General features: G+C 44.2%; 1 protein-coding gene across 4 annotated transcripts; it reads left to right on the forward strand.

Annotated features, from left to right (window-relative positions):
- The first annotated feature begins 832 nt into the window (after positions 1–832).
- On the forward strand, positions 833–17,027 carry GPHA2 (glycoprotein hormone subunit alpha 2). 4 transcript variants are annotated; one of them, XM_033953762.1, is made up of 4 exons: positions 833–1,160; positions 7,978–8,079; positions 14,769–14,953; positions 16,777–17,027. In XM_033953762.1, the coding sequence occupies exons 2-4, from the start codon at positions 7,989–7,991 to the stop codon at positions 16,876–16,878; spliced, it is 378 nt and encodes a 125-aa protein (XP_033809653.1). In that variant the 5' UTR covers positions 833–1,160; positions 7,978–7,988; the 3' UTR covers positions 16,879–17,027. The 4 variants fall into 4 exon arrangements, with proteins under 4 accessions (XP_033809653.1, XP_033809654.1, XP_033809652.1 ...); XM_033953763.1 differs by lacking the exon at positions 833–1,160 and adding an exon at positions 1,752–1,826; XM_033953761.1 differs by lacking the exon at positions 833–1,160 and adding an exon at positions 2,284–2,398.

The raw sequence follows: 17,027 nt of genomic DNA on the forward strand, positions 1-17,027 counted from the left end.
TAAAAGGGAAGTACAGTGGGAGTTGGTGGTAGGGGGAAGCGGAAATTTACGGCACGGTAGGTATTTCCGTACCCCTAGAATGCTTATCATTATGAATCTGAAGCAATGGAGGTGTAAGCGACTTGCCCCAAATCACAAGAACTTCCATGGTTAGAACCCACTGCTCTAACCAACAGGCTACTCCTCCATAAAGGATTTGCAGTGCAGACTTGTAAAGACCAATATCTGTTTTACATAGGAAGTGTCAAAAGAGATTTATCCAAGGGAAACTGAGAGTTGGTACATGACTCACAAAGGCCTCACTGCTGTCCATTCTGCATCTTCAGTTTTAGGATGCTGTTAGTCCCAGCTCTAATCCCTGTTTATCAAGTTGAATGAGTCACCTTTACCTCCTCTGCCCTACAAATCTACATGTTAAGCTCTTCTAGCCAGGTAATCAAACAAAATATTCCAACAGGATCATGTACATTTTTGGCATGCTGCAAATATTATTACAATACTACTCGTAATAGTTTTGGTAATATACTCTAACATTAACAGTGATTGGGCAGCAGAGTAATGAGTTTGCACTGATCTAGTGCAGGCTAAAGGTGAGATTTCAAAATCGAAAATAAATGCAATAAACTAGAAAAAGGAATAAAAAACAACAGTTTAAAGTCAAACTGTGGAGGGACTGGTTATGTAGGTAGAAGTGTGTGTCTTATTTTATTGAAGGAAATGGGGTGGAGTGTGCAAGGAGACGGCTGAAAACTGATAGCACAGGGGGTGTGTTCAGGCATCAAACCATTTCCAGAGGTACAAATAGCTGCCAAGCAGAGAAGAACTTCAGCAGGGCAGGTGGAGAGTTGCTGAGATCTATCTCCCTGGGAATATGCAGTGGAGGAGATAAGGATAGCAAGAAAGAAGGAAGGCTAAAAGGGAAAAGGAAGGAAGGAAAGACAAAGTAGAATTAAAAAATAACGGAAGGGCAGAAAGGAATTAAAGACAAGAGAGAAAAAGGAAGTGAAGAAAGAAAGTGGAGGAAAAGATGTAAGAGAGGAAACAAAGCACAAAAAGAAAAAAAATATTAGAAGAAGCAAAAGAAAAGGGAGTTAAACAACAAAGGAGGAAGCAAGGAAAAGGAAGAAACAGAAGCAAGAAAGTGAAAAAGACAGTACTTGGTAAGTACAGTAGGAATCAGTATATGTGGTGAAACACCTGCAGGAAACTTTTTGCTGTAATTCATTTTGGGCATAAATAATGCATATGATTCCAGCAGCTAAATTGATCCTACAGAAATCTGGACTGTTGACTGAATGTGAGACCTTGCATGAGACCACTAGGGAAGGTGTGGAAGTGCTTATGAGTTTTCAGGGCCACATATGTATCTGAAGTAGGGAATTATGTGATCAGCTCTTGCTATATCTTCTACTATATCAGGGGTTCTCCACCCAGTCTGTGGACACACCTAGCCAGTCAGGTTTTCAGGATAGCCACAATGAATATATGTGAGATAAATTTGCATGCACTGCTTCCATTGTATACAAATCTATCTGATGCATATTTATTGTGGGGAATCCTGAAAATCTAACTGGCTGGGTATGTCCAAAGGATTGGATTGAGAATCCCTGTGCTGGACCAATTCAAGAAGTCAGCTCACAAAAGATCCGAAATAATGTGTAAATTTATGTAAGTGATAAGTAACTCAGAATTATTCTTTAATTCTGTTTTGTTGGTAATGGGGAAGACAGGATTTAATTACCACCTATACAGAGAATCTTGTGTGATCCACACATACTTCCCCAAAAACAGCTGTATCTGAAGGCTTGGAAATTGGCAGGAGCAAGGTATTCTACAGCAGCTCTATAATCAGCAGATGGGTGTCTTTCCTTGGGTTTCAGAGACTCAAGGCTTTATTGCCTACGCTGAGGGGATATCAAGATAACTATAATATGAAATACAGGACACTCCCTTTTGCATAATTCATATAGAATTACTACTAGTAGTTTTTCAAGTACTAATAAATGAACATAGTGTGCTATCAGAAACAAATATGAGACAGTCCTTGCTAGTCAGACAGGAATGCATGACAAACAAGAGTCTTTGGGAAATGTAATTATTAGAGAGCAGGGATTTTCAGCCCTCTACTAGAGGTACACCTGGCCAGTCAGGTTTTCAGGATTAGTGCAATGAATATGCATGAGACAAATCTGCATATATTAGAGACTCATTTCATGCATTTTCCTCTTGTGCAAATTTCAGTCCTGAAAACTTGACTGGCTAGTTGTGCCTCCAGGAGAGGATGGAGAAGTGCTGTTATGGCTAAGATATAAAAGAACCCTCAAAAAAGTATTTTGCACCCGGGATTTAAATAAAGCCAGAGAAACAGCATGACAGCAACTCAGGATGTCTAATTCAGGTAAAAAGTATGAAGTCAGAAGTTGACAGCCGAGGAGAAAGTTCATCAGGTAAGTTTCTTTTATCTGATCCAAGTTTGCGATGAAGACTAGAGGTAAAGAGAAGAAAGATAATGAGGTGCCATTTGTGTAAACGATTAAGGGCTAGATTCACTAAGCAAACTGATTGTGTACTGATCGGTTTGCGAGCCCTTAGCAACCAGATTTCCCTCCTGCAGTATTCACTAACCTGTGTAGCGATCCGCTTCCGGTGCACACATGCAAATGAGGGGAACTGCATGCAAAGAAGGCAGGGACGCAATTCACTAAACTTTTTTTGATCCGACTGGGCTCACAAAAAGCGACTGCTCAGGACCAGTCACTGAAGCCCTTTGCGACTGCCCTGCATTCTGCTTCCCTGCTTTCTAACCTGTCAGCCTCATCTCCTTCAGCCCCAAACGAGCCTGCCTGCCCCGAACACGCCTGCCTGCCTGCCTGCCCTGAACCCGAACCCCCTGCCTGCCTGTCCCGATCTCTCCTGCCTGCTCGCCCCGACTCTCCTGCTCTCTGCTGCCCTTCCCTGCAGTTTGCTCAACCTGATTCAATTTAAATTTTTTAAATTTTTTCTTCTTAGCTATTTCTGGGCAAGAAACCAAAGCTCTACCCGGTACTGTGCTTGGGTTCCTGGCTTGCGACTAGGACGGGTCTGTGCATGCGCACGGATTGCGCATGAGCGATTCGTTCAGGCAGATGGTGGCGTTCCTCCGATCGCCCCCATCTGCATATTTTAGGTTAGTGAATTCGTCGGACCTGCCTGAATCGGAAACGGATTGTTCTGATTCGGGCAGGTTAATGAATCTAGTCCTAAGAGAAGAAAGACAATGTAATGACTTGAGCAGAGGGGTTAAATGACCAAGATGTTGAAGGAAGATAAATGGAGAACAAAAAAGAAGAAACAAAGCCTCAAGCTACTATGAAGAGAACAGCAGAAAGAGGCACTGGAGATGTTGCAACCAATAAATGGATATGTCTTTTATTGGAATTAAGTCACTGAAATATGTTAAAAAAAACGAAATCCCAACTAGGACCCAGGTTTGGCGAATGCATCGACTTCCTCAGGGGACAATATCAATCCCTTGTTTTCTTCCTTCCAAAAGCCTCTGGCTAAAGGAAGGGAGAGATATCAGACCAGGGAATAGAAGGGAAGGAGGGGAGTCTGGTAGTGCTATAGAAATAATAATAGTGGTAGTAAAGAGAGATGCCAGACTGGGAAGGGGGGAAAGGAAGGAGAGAGATGTCATCGGACCACTTGGGGGGGGAAGGAGAGAGATGTCAGACCATGGAAATAGGGAGGGAAGGAGAAAGAGAGAGATAGTAGATTTTGAGAAGAAAGCAGAAAAATGGAAATATTGAATGTTAAATTAATGCCAAAGATCGATGCAAAATTTCCTTAAGAAATATCAGAGAAATATATTGAGAAAAACCAAGGTCAGAAAAAGCTTATTATATAATCAAAACAACTGACCCTAAGAGTATTCTATCTGAAGAGGGTGATCAAAAAAACTTCTATAAAAGCTCAGAGATATGGAACTCTGGAGGGAAGGCTGAAAAACCTCCCTGTGTAAAGAGTTCACCTTCCAGTCATTGCTACTATATACGTTTTTTGATCACACTCATAGACTAACTTTAGAGCGGGGTGTATGTTAAGCGGCTTATGTATGGATCCCTGACGAAGCGGAAGCGAAACATGTCGGGTCCTACCGCTGCATTTTTGAAGAGATAAGTACAAACTTAATATTTAAAGATCATAAAGATTCATAATTGATTTGTAAAGGACTTCAAAAGTTGGACCGGTGAGGAGATATACACTCAATACTCCCCGTTTAAAAGCATACTATAACGGTTGGAGGTGGGTGGTTCTGAGGTCCATTAAAAATGATTACCTATATCTGAAATAAAAGCTGAATAAATATTGTATACTGAGGAGGACGCTTGGGATTAGATTGAAGTGATACAATTGATGTTATTCCCAAGATTAAATATCTAGCCTATCTTAGTGTTTCATTGCTATTTAAGGCAGGCTTTTAGCACCCTTGAGCTCTGGCTACCTGAGCCAGTGCCTCACCTGGATCATGCCTTAAGCCAGCCCTAGTGTCGAGGAGAGAGAGGAGTTGAAGATGACCCCAAGATTATGGGAGCATGCCAGTGTTATTCAAAGAAATGTGAAGGAGTTTTGGGGATAAGTTCTGTATACCATGCAGCGATATCAAAGAAGTGACTGAGATTTGGGGTTGGATTCTTGATGAAATGTTTGATATAGAGAGGTAAACTTTGGGAGTCTTCAGCATAAAAATGGTATTAAAAGTAAAAGCAGGAGATCAGAGCACCAAGGGAATGAGTGTAGCGAATAGAAGGGGATCCAGCACTGAGCGCACAACTGCGGTGGAGGAAGAACAACCATCAGTGAACAAATTAAAAGTATGTTGTCTCAATCCTCACCCAAAGTATTGCAATTTCTACAGAAGGTACTCCCTACTATCAGGGCAGGATTAATTCGGCGAGGGCCCCTAGGCACATAAGTACACTGGGCCCCCTGCCCCGCCCCACCCCACCATGCGCCCAGGCGGAAACAGGAAGCTGCGTCAGAGGGAAGCTTTGGGCAAGCAGCATCGCTTGTACAATTACAGTTCCCGTTGCCTTTCTTACCCGCGTTGCTTGCTTGTCTTACTTTCCGTTGATGGAGGGGGGGGGGCGCGTTGCCGATCGATGCTGGAGGGGCCCATCGCCGTTTGGAAAAAACAATGTTGATGCCCTTCATTGGGCCCCCTGACCATTTCAGGCCCTAGGCACATGCCTACTTGGCCTATTGGTTAATCCTGTCCTGCCTACTATCCTCAGCCCCCTTTAGAAGGAAAAGACCTTTGTACAGCAGACAATTTTTCTGAAAAGATATGCACTGCCACAGCCTGCGCAGTGTCCATTCTGAAGTGGGACATTGCGCATTAGGGATAAGCACAGGCATAACATTATTGATCATTCATTTTGAAGAGAAATTTTTATGCATACAAATTGATTGCATGTGTGAATTCAGAATTAGGTGCACTACATTTTTCAAGGTGCACCAATGAACTGAATGTAGAGTGGGAAGCCAGAAATGTTTTGATTCAAAAAGAATGTTATTACAAGTACTCTGTGCAAAGAGTGCTCAGTCTTTCCAAATACTGCACACACGTGTGTACCACCATTCATGCACTATTTGAAACTTGCTATACTGCTAAAACTAAACGATGCAGAGTGAAGCAGTTCACAAACTAGGCAAAAGAGAGACAAGAACTCCCAATTTTAATGACTGGAAAGCTACACAGTAATCTGGTATCACAGGAGTTAGTAATTGGACTGGATCAAGTAAAGTAGGCCTGGACAAAGAGCCATGTTTTCACTGCAGCCTTGAAATCTTTGCAAGAGAAGTTATTACAAATGGAAATTGGAAGATTAGTCCAAGTATACAGTATCAGAAAAGAGTGTGCCCTATTAGGACAACATGCACACTTTTTAACGAGTGCATCCTCTTTGCACAGAATGAACGCTGTTTAAGAAGAGTGAGCACTTATGGGCAAACATTTCATTGCAAACAGCCCATCCCTAGCAAAATGTGTGGTAACAAATAAGCTGTCATAGTGTGTATAATAATTGTAAACCTCTTCAATTGTACCACAGAAAGGTGACATATCAAATCCCATTACCTCTACCCGTTAGTGTTTGTGAGAAAGAACTTGCATGTTGTGGTAGAGTGTGCTGTGCTCTACATGTTCTATCCACAGTGGTGTAGTAAGGGGGGGCATGGGGGGGATGCGGACCGCCCCAGACACCGTCTTGGCGGGGGCACTGGCTTCTCTCCTCCCCTCTGCCCTCTTGAAATGTTGGCTGGCGCATGCAGCATCTTCCACCTCCTGCTTCCGACGTCACATGAGGCTGGCATGAGCAGGAGGTGGAAGAAGCTCCGTGCATTGGCAACCATTTCAAGAGGTAGGCAGGGCCCCTCGAGTTGTGGGGAAAGGAAGAGGCGCACGGTGCAGCAATGCTGGGCACCACCTCCCTAGGCACCTCCCTCCCTCACTATGCCTCTGTCTGAGGAAAGCTTGCACTGTTGCTGTACCTGAGTGAGGGGAAATTTGTACTATAACTGTCTGTGTTGTACTTCTTCTGTCATGGGGTAGTGAGTCTGTGTGGATGAGGAAAGTGTGCACTGCTGCTGGCAGTGCTCTACTTGTGCTCTGAGCATGCACTTTCCTCTAATACTAAAAACTGACAGTAACTATAAAAGAGGCTTACTATATATACTTGAATATAAGATGATCTGAATATAAGTCGAGGTATCCTTTCCCGTCATAAAGGGGGGAAAAAAAAAAAAAAGGTTGACTCGAATATAAGCCAGGGGAGGTTAATATTCATGTGCCTTGCCAGGATCTGCACCCAGCATCTCCTCCCCCCCCACTCCCTGCCAGCCTCTGCACCCAGTCCCCCTCAGTCCCTTCCCTGCCAGGCTCTCCACCATCCCCCCCTCTCTCCTGATGTCCTGCAGGCCTCCACCAAGCCTACTGGATGACCTGGTGGTCTTGTGGTAGGCTGGGACAGGACGGATCTCTCCCGTCTTCTGTCCCGGCTGACTCTGACAATTTTTTTTACCTCCCTCCGTGTACCTTTTTGATTCCCTGGTGATCCAGCAGTGTACTGGGCAGGAGCAAGCTTTTTGCGCTCCTGCCCCACACACAGCCCCTCCTTGAATGGCTGCCTCAAGTTTTCACGGCCCAGCGGTATACTGGGCATGAGCAAGCTTTTTGCGCACCTTCCCAGCTCTGAGCCACTCCTTGAATGGCTACCGCCAGGTCTCACGAGTCCTGCGAGAACTGGCAGCAGCCATTTAGGGAGTGGCTCAGGGCCGGCAGGAGCGCAAAAAGCTCTCTCATGCCTGGTACATTGCTGGGCCATGAGCACTTGAGGCAGCCATTCAGGGAGGGGCTCAGTGTAGGGCAGGAGCGCAGATAGCTTGCTCCTGCCTGGTATACTGCTGGACCACCAGGGAATCAAAAAGGTATGTGGGGAGAAGTGGGAGGGAGGTAAAAAAGTTGTCAGAGTCAGCTGGGACAGGAGACAGGAGGGATCCCTCCTGTCCCAGCCCACCAGTTCATACAATAGGCCGGCGGAGGCCTGTAACAAGTCCGGGAGTGCAGCAGGTGGCCACTGACCCAAATATAAGACGAGACCCCCATTTTTGGGACATTTTTTGGGCCCAAAAATATCATCTTATATTTGATTATATACGGTAATCTATGTTCCTTCTCTCTCTTCATTGCAAATCATTGACATAGTGCACATCTAAATTCAGAGTGGCCATGCTATGAACACTTTTGCTATGGTTCTCAGAATTTCACACAGGCCATCCTCAAGTTCTTACTAGCTTGATCTGAATTTGAACTGATGATGTAGAAATTAAAGCTTCTATAAAGCTATGAGCCATTGGGTACCCACTGGCTTGCAGTTTTCTCTTACCAGGTTTTAAAGGGTAATTGATTCCCTCTTTCGCTACACATTTCTCTTGCAGCCTCTTCTGCCATGTCTACCCTGTCTTTGGTTCTCGGTCTGCTACTGCTGGTATCTGAATCTTGGAACTTTGAAGCCATCAGGCCTGGGTGTCACCTCTACCGTAAGTCCCACATTCTGATTTCTTCTACAACACACTTACCTTCTCATCTCCAAATGTTTTCTTTAATACGTATTTAAGCAACACAAATCAGCCCATTCAGAAAATGACATGAGAGAACAGTAGGTCATTAGAAAAAGCAGTGTTTCCCAAATTTTTTAGATCATGACCTCATTTTAGTTGGTAAAAAAAAAAAGGTGACCCCCCTCCCCCAACATGCAGACACAAGCACTTTTTCTCATATGTCTCTGCTTTAGGTTAGCATTAAGCATTAGATTCTGTCTTGTCTTTTAATGGAGTTCGTTTCCTTTGTGTTTATTTTATAGTAAATCGCAGTGGGCTATATAAGTCAAGAGTATGTAAAGTTTAGAAGCTCTTTTACTAAAGCTTAGCACACACTAATGGAATTAGTGCACATTAAATGCTAGAAAGTCCATAGGTATATAATAGGCTTCTTATCATTTGGCATGTGCTAATTCCATTAGTGCACACTTAGTAAAAGGGCTCCTTAATAAACCAAACCATTGATTGGTAAAACTGCTGAATTCCTACTTCCCCTCCAGCCCATGGGTCTGATGACACTACTCCTCCATTTTTTCTATTCTTGTTTTTCTTTTGCAGCTATGGGTACATCCCTAAATTGCATTACATTACATTCTGACTTATATTCCGCCAAAGCCCTTACAAGTTCATGGCAGATAATATATTTCTATTACTGGGAACAATCCCAGTTAAACATAACGCAACGATAAATATTCAAAAAGAACATTAACAGTAGAAGTTGATAAATTTCAAGATATAAATTTTGTAAACAAGAATGTCTTTAAAAGTTTTCTAAAGGCAGTACATTAACCTACTGATCTTATTAAAATAGGGAGATCATTCCAAATTAAAGGAGCCTGATAAAAGAAGGATGTCTTCCATTGAACAAATAATCTAATTTCTCTGGTGAGGGAAACTGAAGATAGAATTGCTTCTGTTCAATATGACCTGGTCTTCCTGCCAATAATAAAATCAATTCCACTAAATAATATGGCACCTGGCCATGTAGAATATTAAAAATCATAATACTGTACAAAGTTTAAATAAATCCTTGCATTTACATGCAACCAATGTAATTTAATGAAATATGGTGTAATTCTATTATATTTAGAGATGGAAAAAAACTGCCCTCACCACAGTATTCTTCACAGTTTGTAATATTTTGAACAATCCTTTAGCACATCCTAAATAAAAAATATTACAATAGTCTATCTGGGAAACAATAAACGATTGAACCACAAGTGCAAAAACTGACTTATCAAAATATTCCAAACTACCGGTAATTTCCTTAAAGAAAAAATTATTTTTAACTAACCAGATTAAAGTGATGCTCTAAGCCAGGGGTGTCCAACCTTTTGGCTTCCCTGGGCCGCATTGGCCGAAAAAAAATGTTTCTGGGGCCGCACAAATGCTGCAGGAAGACAGAGGAGGGAGCCGGCAAGACGGTAAACACCCAGGGGCAGCAGAGGAAAACACTGCATTGCCCTCAACCGGGGCCGCACAAAATACTTCACGGGGCTGCATGCAGCCCTCGGGCCGCGGGTTGGACACCCCTGCTTCTAAGCACAATAAATTATCTAATTGGGAAGGGGGGAAAGGAAGGAGAGAGATGTCATCGGACCACTTGGGGGGGGAAGGAGAGAGATGTCAGACCATGGAAATAGGGAGGGAAGGAGAAAGAGAGAGATAGTAGATTTTGAGAAGAAAGCAGAAAAATGGAAATATTGAATGTTAAATTAATGCCAAAGATAAATTATCTAACTGGGAAGGGGGGAAAGGAAGGAGAGAGATGTCATCGGACCACTTGGGGGGGAAGGAGAGAGATGTCAGACCATGGAAATAGGGAGGGAAGGAGAAAGAGAGAGATTGATGTGCAAGAGAGACTTTTGATGTGCAAATGAGTTTTGGGAATTCACCCCCCTCCTTTACTAACGCATAGGCATCAGTGGGAACTGCTCCAATGCTCATAGAATTCCTATGAGCGTCAGAGCAGTTACTGCTGCTGCTGGCGCTAAAACCCGCACTACGCATTAGTGAAGGAGGGGGGTGAATTCCCAAAACTCATTTGCACATCAAAAGTATAATTACTTTGGTCAAAGTGTGATAAAAGATCTGATCTAGCCTGATCTGTGGGTCTAGCCAAAGAAACTAACCCCTCCTTTTGCTAAGCCATGGTAGAGGTTTCCTCTGAGGCCCAGAGCACTAAGGGGCAAATTGTAGAAGAAGCGCCTAAAAGTTAGGTGCCAATATGGGCCCCGTTCAGTGCAATTCAAGTACAGTTGGGTGCTGTTTAGTGAATCACGCTGAGCGGCACCTATTTGGGCACTTATTTTGGAGGCGCCCAATACATAGGCCAGCTGCGAGCGCTTAAGCATGCTTAAGAGCAGTGATTTTGTAACAAGGCGCCTAATATGAAGCCACGCCCATGCTTAACCTGCATAGCGCCTATTTTTTGAAGGCCGCCTACATTTTTAGAGGCGCCTTGTTTCAGCATCGCTCTTTCTTGATAGACGCCTATGTTTTAATGAGTGATTAAAAGATTAATTGAGCTTGTTATTCAATTTTATTAGGCGCCTAACTAGTTGTCTGCCTACAAAATAGGTGCCTAACATTAGATGCCGGTTACAGAATTTGGGCCTAAATGCTCCGAAGCTACTCCGATGCTCATAGAATTCCTATGAGCATCAGAGCAGTGTCAGAGCATTTAGGGCCCCGGGACGCGGTAGAAACCTCTACCGTGGTTTCGTAACAGAGGGCCTTAGTTTTGTATATATTTATCTTCAAGTTGTGGATTGTAACCCATTTCTCTACAGTATCGAGCACTAACTTTAATGCAGACCAATCAGAATCCATATTATTAAAAGGCAAGAGAATACGGATGTCATCTCCATAAATGTAACTGAATACATTAAGGTTTTCAAGTGCCTTACCCAAAGATTGCATCATAACACTAAACAATATTGGGGACAAAGGGGAACCTTATGGCACCCCACAACCCATTTTCCAACTAGTATTTTTTTTTTTTAATTTAAAAAATTTATTTACAGGCTACAACTAGGTGGTTTACAATGGATAACAGACCATTCATTTTCACTCTATATGATCATTGGGATAAGAACCCATCTATCCAAGTCAAAACTTTGCCCTGTATACCCCAATTATGTAATAAAACTTGTTTTAGAAGATTATGGTTGACAATGTCGAACGCATTTGAAAGTATGGCATTATGATCCTAACTCAAAATAGATCTACTTTTAGCCACTAAAGAACAGAGCAGGGTCTCTGTACTGTAACCTGTTCTAAACCCTGATTGAATTGACCCTGATTGAATTGGGTGTAATGAATCAAACTGGTTCAGAAAATTGCAATCCATCCTTCCATTATTTTTGAAAATAGCGGAATGGATGCCACTGTTCTACAAATGAGGATTTTGTAAGCTCCCATAGGGTCACTACTCACAGTCCACTATAGAGCAGATGCATATACACTTCTCCCTCCGTATTCGCAGTTTCAGCAATTGCGGTTTCGATTATTCACGGTTTTTAGCTTGCTGGCTCCTCCCCCCCAAATTACATCAGCTTGCATAGAGAAATCGCTGATTCTAAGTGTTTACAGAGAAAAATCACTGATTCCCAGCACTTTCTTCACCATGTTTTGCCTCTCCTTCAGAAAAGGCCAGGTCTCCCACCATGTTATTCGCGCTTTCACCATATTCACGATGTTTTTTTAATAGAAAACAGCAAATAATATATGAAAAAGTTATTCGCGGTTTTCTGTATTCGCGGGTCTGTTAATCCCCTATCACAGCGAATACGGAGGGAGAAAAAGGGAAGTATGCACAAAAAAGAGGGGCTTTAGCACCAAGGGCACAGATGTGGTATCATTAGTCACTGCAATTTGGCAGTATCTTCCTCTGGGGAAATATACTGTTCTTATTTTATTGGACTTTCAGCCACATTCAACATGGGTATTCACCAGATTCTGCATGGAAGATAAATTTATTGTGGATATCCTGAAATCTCGAGGGGACTTGATGTGCCCTAAGGCCTGGCTTGACAAGGCCTGGCTTAGAGAGTCACTGGCTGCCTGTATCCTATAAGAGTTCTCAACTCAGTCCTCAGGACACATCTATCCAGTCAGATCTTCAGGATACCCACAACGAATATGCATGCATAGCTTTGCATACAATGGAAATAGTGCATGAAAATTTCTCATGCATATTCGTTGTGGGTATTCTGGAAACTTGACTGCCTAGGTGTGTTCCAAAGCCTGAGTTGAGAACCTCTGCTATAGAATCAAGTGTAAGGTTATTGTTCTGGCCTTCAAAGCTATGCATACTGGCAGTGGCGTACCTAGTATATGTGACACCGGGGCCCATCATTTTTTGGCACCCCCCCATCTGTACGAAAAACATGATTTTTAGTAACAATCCACACATCACACATGAGCTCCTAGGAAAAGGCAGCAGCTTACATATGCAGTGAGCAGTACAACATCAATACACCCATTGTAAATCTAAACAAGCCAGACTAGTACAGATCAATCCTACACCGTCAATCCTAACAGAAAACCATGTCTTTTGAACACACAGAACACAGAAAACACCTTTGCCTAGTATGGAATATGTAATCACAAACTAACCCCTCCCCCTTTTACAAAACTGTAGTGTGGATTTTAGCCACAGTGGTAACAGCGCTGACGCTCATAGAATTCTGGGCATCAGAGCTGCTACTACCACTGCTGGCGCTAAAAAACATTCCACTGTTTTGTAAAAGGAGGGATAAAATAGAAATACATAGACAAAGGTTAAATTGAACCAGCAAGAAGCTAGACTCTGCATACAATGCAACATCACAGAAACAGTGACACATGTCTCCTAAAGCAATAAATAAATAGAAAATGTTTTTCTACCTTTGTCTTCTCTGGTTTCTGCTTTCCTCATTTTCTTGTTACTCTCTTCCTTCCATCCACTGTCTGCCATCTCTCTGCCCCTATATGGCATCTTCTCTCCTTCAATGCCCCTTCCAGAAACTGTATGCCTCCCCCTTCCATCTCTCCTTTCACCCCCATTGGTCTGGCATCTCTCTCCTCTCCTTCCCTCTCCCACACCTCTCTTCTGCAATCCCTTTCTTCCCTCATTTTCCTTTTCAATTTATTTTCTGCATCCATCTAGATTACGTTACTACCCTCTCATCAATTTCCTTTTTTACTGTCTACCTACAGCTCGCCACCTCTTTCCCTCACCCCCTCCAGTATTTCTCTAACTCAATTCTTTTTCCCCATCATATGCCGTCCTTTTATTTATCCCCTCCTTCCATCATCTGCCCTCTTCTCTCTCCCCACTTCCATCATCTGCCCCTTCTCTCTCTTTCCCCCCACTTCCATCAACTGCCCTCTTCTTCTCTCCACTTTCATCATCTGCCCTTCTCTCTTCCCCCCTCCTTCCATCATCTGCCCTCTTCTCTCTCCCCAGTTCCATCATCTTCCCCTTCTCCCCACTTCCATCATCTGCCCCTTCTCTCTCGTTCCCCCACTTCCATCAGCATCTGCCCCTTTCGCTCCCTACAACCCAATTCCATGCAGTATTGTTCCCCCTTATGTCTGTTTCCCTGCAATTCCTTCAGCATCTGCCCCTTTCTCTCCCTCCACCACGCATCCATAGCACCCTGACCCCCTTTGTCATCCTTCAGCATGATTCCATAGCACCCTGACCCCCTTTTGTCACCCTTTACCATGTTTCCATAGCACCCAGACCCCCCTGTCACCCTCCACACCCTTTCATGCCACCCTGACCTCCTTTCTTTCTCCGTCCCAAAGATCCCGTGATGACTGCTTCTGCTCCGATGGAAGAGGTAAGTGACGTCGGAGGGGGCGGGGCCGGCAGACACAGTTAGTTGCAGCAAGATCCCGCGATGACTGCGGCTGCCGGTCCCCCCCCAACATCACTTACCTCTTCCCAGTCATCGCGGGACCTTCTTCACTTCAGCGCGGCTGCCGACTGCTAGGGCAGCCGCGCTGAAGTGTGGTTTGAAGCAGCGTGGGAGGTTCCAGATCTGTCTGGCTGTGCACCCCCTTGGAGCGTGCACCCGGGGCGGATCGTCCCCCCCGCTCCCCCCTTGGTATGCCACTGCATACTGGACTGCCAGTTTCTCCAGAGCCTGTGGTGCCCTGGTTTTGTGCCACGCCACTACCTGCATGCTCCTTCCCTTTCAGTTCAGCATCTCTCCTTCCTTTGCATGCCTGTCACTTCCATTATATGCAAATCTCTCTCATGCATATTTATTAGGGCTATCCTGAAAACCCAATTGGCCTGGTGGTCCTCCAGGACAGGGTTGGGAACCACTGTTTTAGCCCCCTTATTATGAAATTCAATACCAAAATGTCTTTGGGTGGAGCCCTTCTTGGTCAAGTTCAAGGCAGGCCTGAAGGCAATCTTTTTTTTTACTGTCTTTCGCGGTCTGTAAGGGTGATGATCTGCAACTGGATGCCTCTGTTTCTGTTTCCTTTCTGTTCTTTGAAATGTTATATTCTGTACTGTTTCCATTAATGATTGTAAATCACTGTGATATATCAAGGAATGGCAGTACATTAAGAATTGAAAAAACAGAGTAAGACTCGTACAATGGTAATGACATTTCTCTCTTCCTTAGCATTCAATGTGACAATCCAGAGCAACCATCAAGGGACCTGCAGGGGAACCCACAAGATTCATGCCTGTGTGGGCTACTGTGAATCCAGTGCCTTCCCCTCTAAATACTCTATTCTCCTGGCAAGTGGCTTCAAGCACAACATCACCTCTGTATCCCAGTGCTGCACTGTTAGCAAACTGCAAAAGGTAGTTTGCTGGCACACACACAAATGTTGACCTATCACACTACAGCAGGGGTGTCAAAGTCCCTCCTCGAGGGCCGCAATCCAGTCGGGTTTTCAGGATTTCCCCAATGAATATGCATGAGATCTATTTGCATGCACTGCTTTCATTGTATGCTAATAGATCTCATGCATATTCATTGGGGAAATCCTGAAAACCTGACAGGATCGCGGCCCTCGAGGAGGGACTTTGACACCCCTGCACTACAAGTACAGCATACAGGCAGTGGCAGAGTAAGGTGGGGAGCCGTCCACCCCGAGTGCCATCTTGGTGGGGGCACCAGCGCCTTTCCACTGTCCCATGCCATGCTTGTGCCCTCCCTTGACCGCCCCCTGTTTAAAATCTGCACCAGCACGAACAACTATTCTAGCCTGCTGCTTGCACCAGCCTGGCTCCCTCTGAACTCACTTCTGGATCTCAGGGCCAGGAAGTTACGTCAGAGGAAAAGCCAGAGCGAGCAGCAGACGGAAGAAGCTGCTCACGCTGGTGAAGATTTAAAGAGGTATGGGGTGAGAAGGGAGGGCGCGAATGTGATGGTGGTGGGGGCACAGGAGCGGGGGGAGGGGCAGAAAGGAGGGCACGAGGCACCACCGCACTGTGCCACTGCATACAAGTTTCTTTCACAATTCCTTTCCCCCCCCCCCCATACAGAAGTACAAGCTTCCCTCACACAGACACTCTAACCCACCAGAGAACATGAAGAGTGAAATGCAAGCGTCCCTCCCCAGAACTTGCATTTTCAGGCTGTGACTCTGACAAGACACACACGTAATGATTCACCTATGTACTTCTAGGTTAGATCGCTACCCCCAAGTGTGGCCTGCGTAACCCTACTAAGGATTGTAACCTCCAGTTTAGGAAGCCCTGCCTTTCACACACATACGCTGCCCCACCACAGAACAGGTGTGGCACACAGTGCAATGGCACAAAGCTTCATGCACTAACACACTACCCTACTGTAAAACAAGTAAAGCACAGGCCCCCAACAGCGCAAACTTTCCTCACATAAGCTGAGCACAGAAAAGTCAGAAGAATCTAGAAGAAAAAGGCCAAAGTAATGTTAAGAAGGAAGAGTAGATGGCGCTACAGGTAGTCTATAATCAACACATACAGTATAGCCCCTGGATCTTCTTCATTTAATTTTTCAATTTTTTAGATCCTCAGCAGGCTCATTTATAAATATTTTGATGGTAAAATGTTTACCATATCAACTCCATTCTTCATCAAAACATTTAAAAATGAGCCTGCTGAGGATCTAAAAAATTGAAAAATGTAATGTAAGAAGATCCAGGGCATATATGTGTTGATTATTGAGTGCAAACCCTGGAAATATAGCCGATGATATTTGAAATACAGGTAGTCTGGCATGTAGACATGGCTATATTACAGTGAAAGGGAATACAAGGGGTACTCAGTTATTACAGAAGAGGTTTAGGGCCTGTTTTTCTCAAAGCCCATAGAGATTTAAAGGGCTTCGTGGCCGTTGCCGTGCGGCTTTGTAAAACAGGCCCTTAGCTCCACTGAAGAATGGGTTATGTAGTCAGGGCTGGCCTTAGAGAGGCACAAAGAGACCATCCACAGAGTAGGGACATCGTAGACAGGGACATGCAAGATTCTACACATATATGGAAACATACACACACCGCCTCACTACAGAACAGATTCAGCACAGCAAACCTACTCACATAAGCTGTGGCAAGGTAGCCATGTAGGACAGGGCAGTGGCCAAACGTGCCGACACTTCTTGCCTTTCTCTAATTGCTCTCCTTCTTGGCTTTCTCTTGTAGGTTAAAATTGTCCTGCACTGTAGTCCTGAACGGCAGGAGTTCATTGAAATATTTACAGCCAAGTCCTGCCAATGTGATATGTGCCGGCTATCACGGTATTAGCATCCAGAAATGGCAGATTATGTCCATCTTCCACTGAACATACCTTTTGACCAGCCAAAAACACTGCTGTATTTTATAGTCCAAAAGAATGCATTAGAATCAAGTTTAGTGTCATTGTAGAGATATAAGCAAAAATAAAGTGTGCCTAG

The sequence above is a fragment of the Geotrypetes seraphini genome, chromosome 8 (genome assembly GCF_902459505.1).
Source record: "Geotrypetes seraphini chromosome 8, aGeoSer1.1, whole genome shotgun sequence".
Classification (NCBI taxonomy): domain Eukaryota; kingdom Metazoa; phylum Chordata; class Amphibia; order Gymnophiona; family Dermophiidae; genus Geotrypetes; species Geotrypetes seraphini.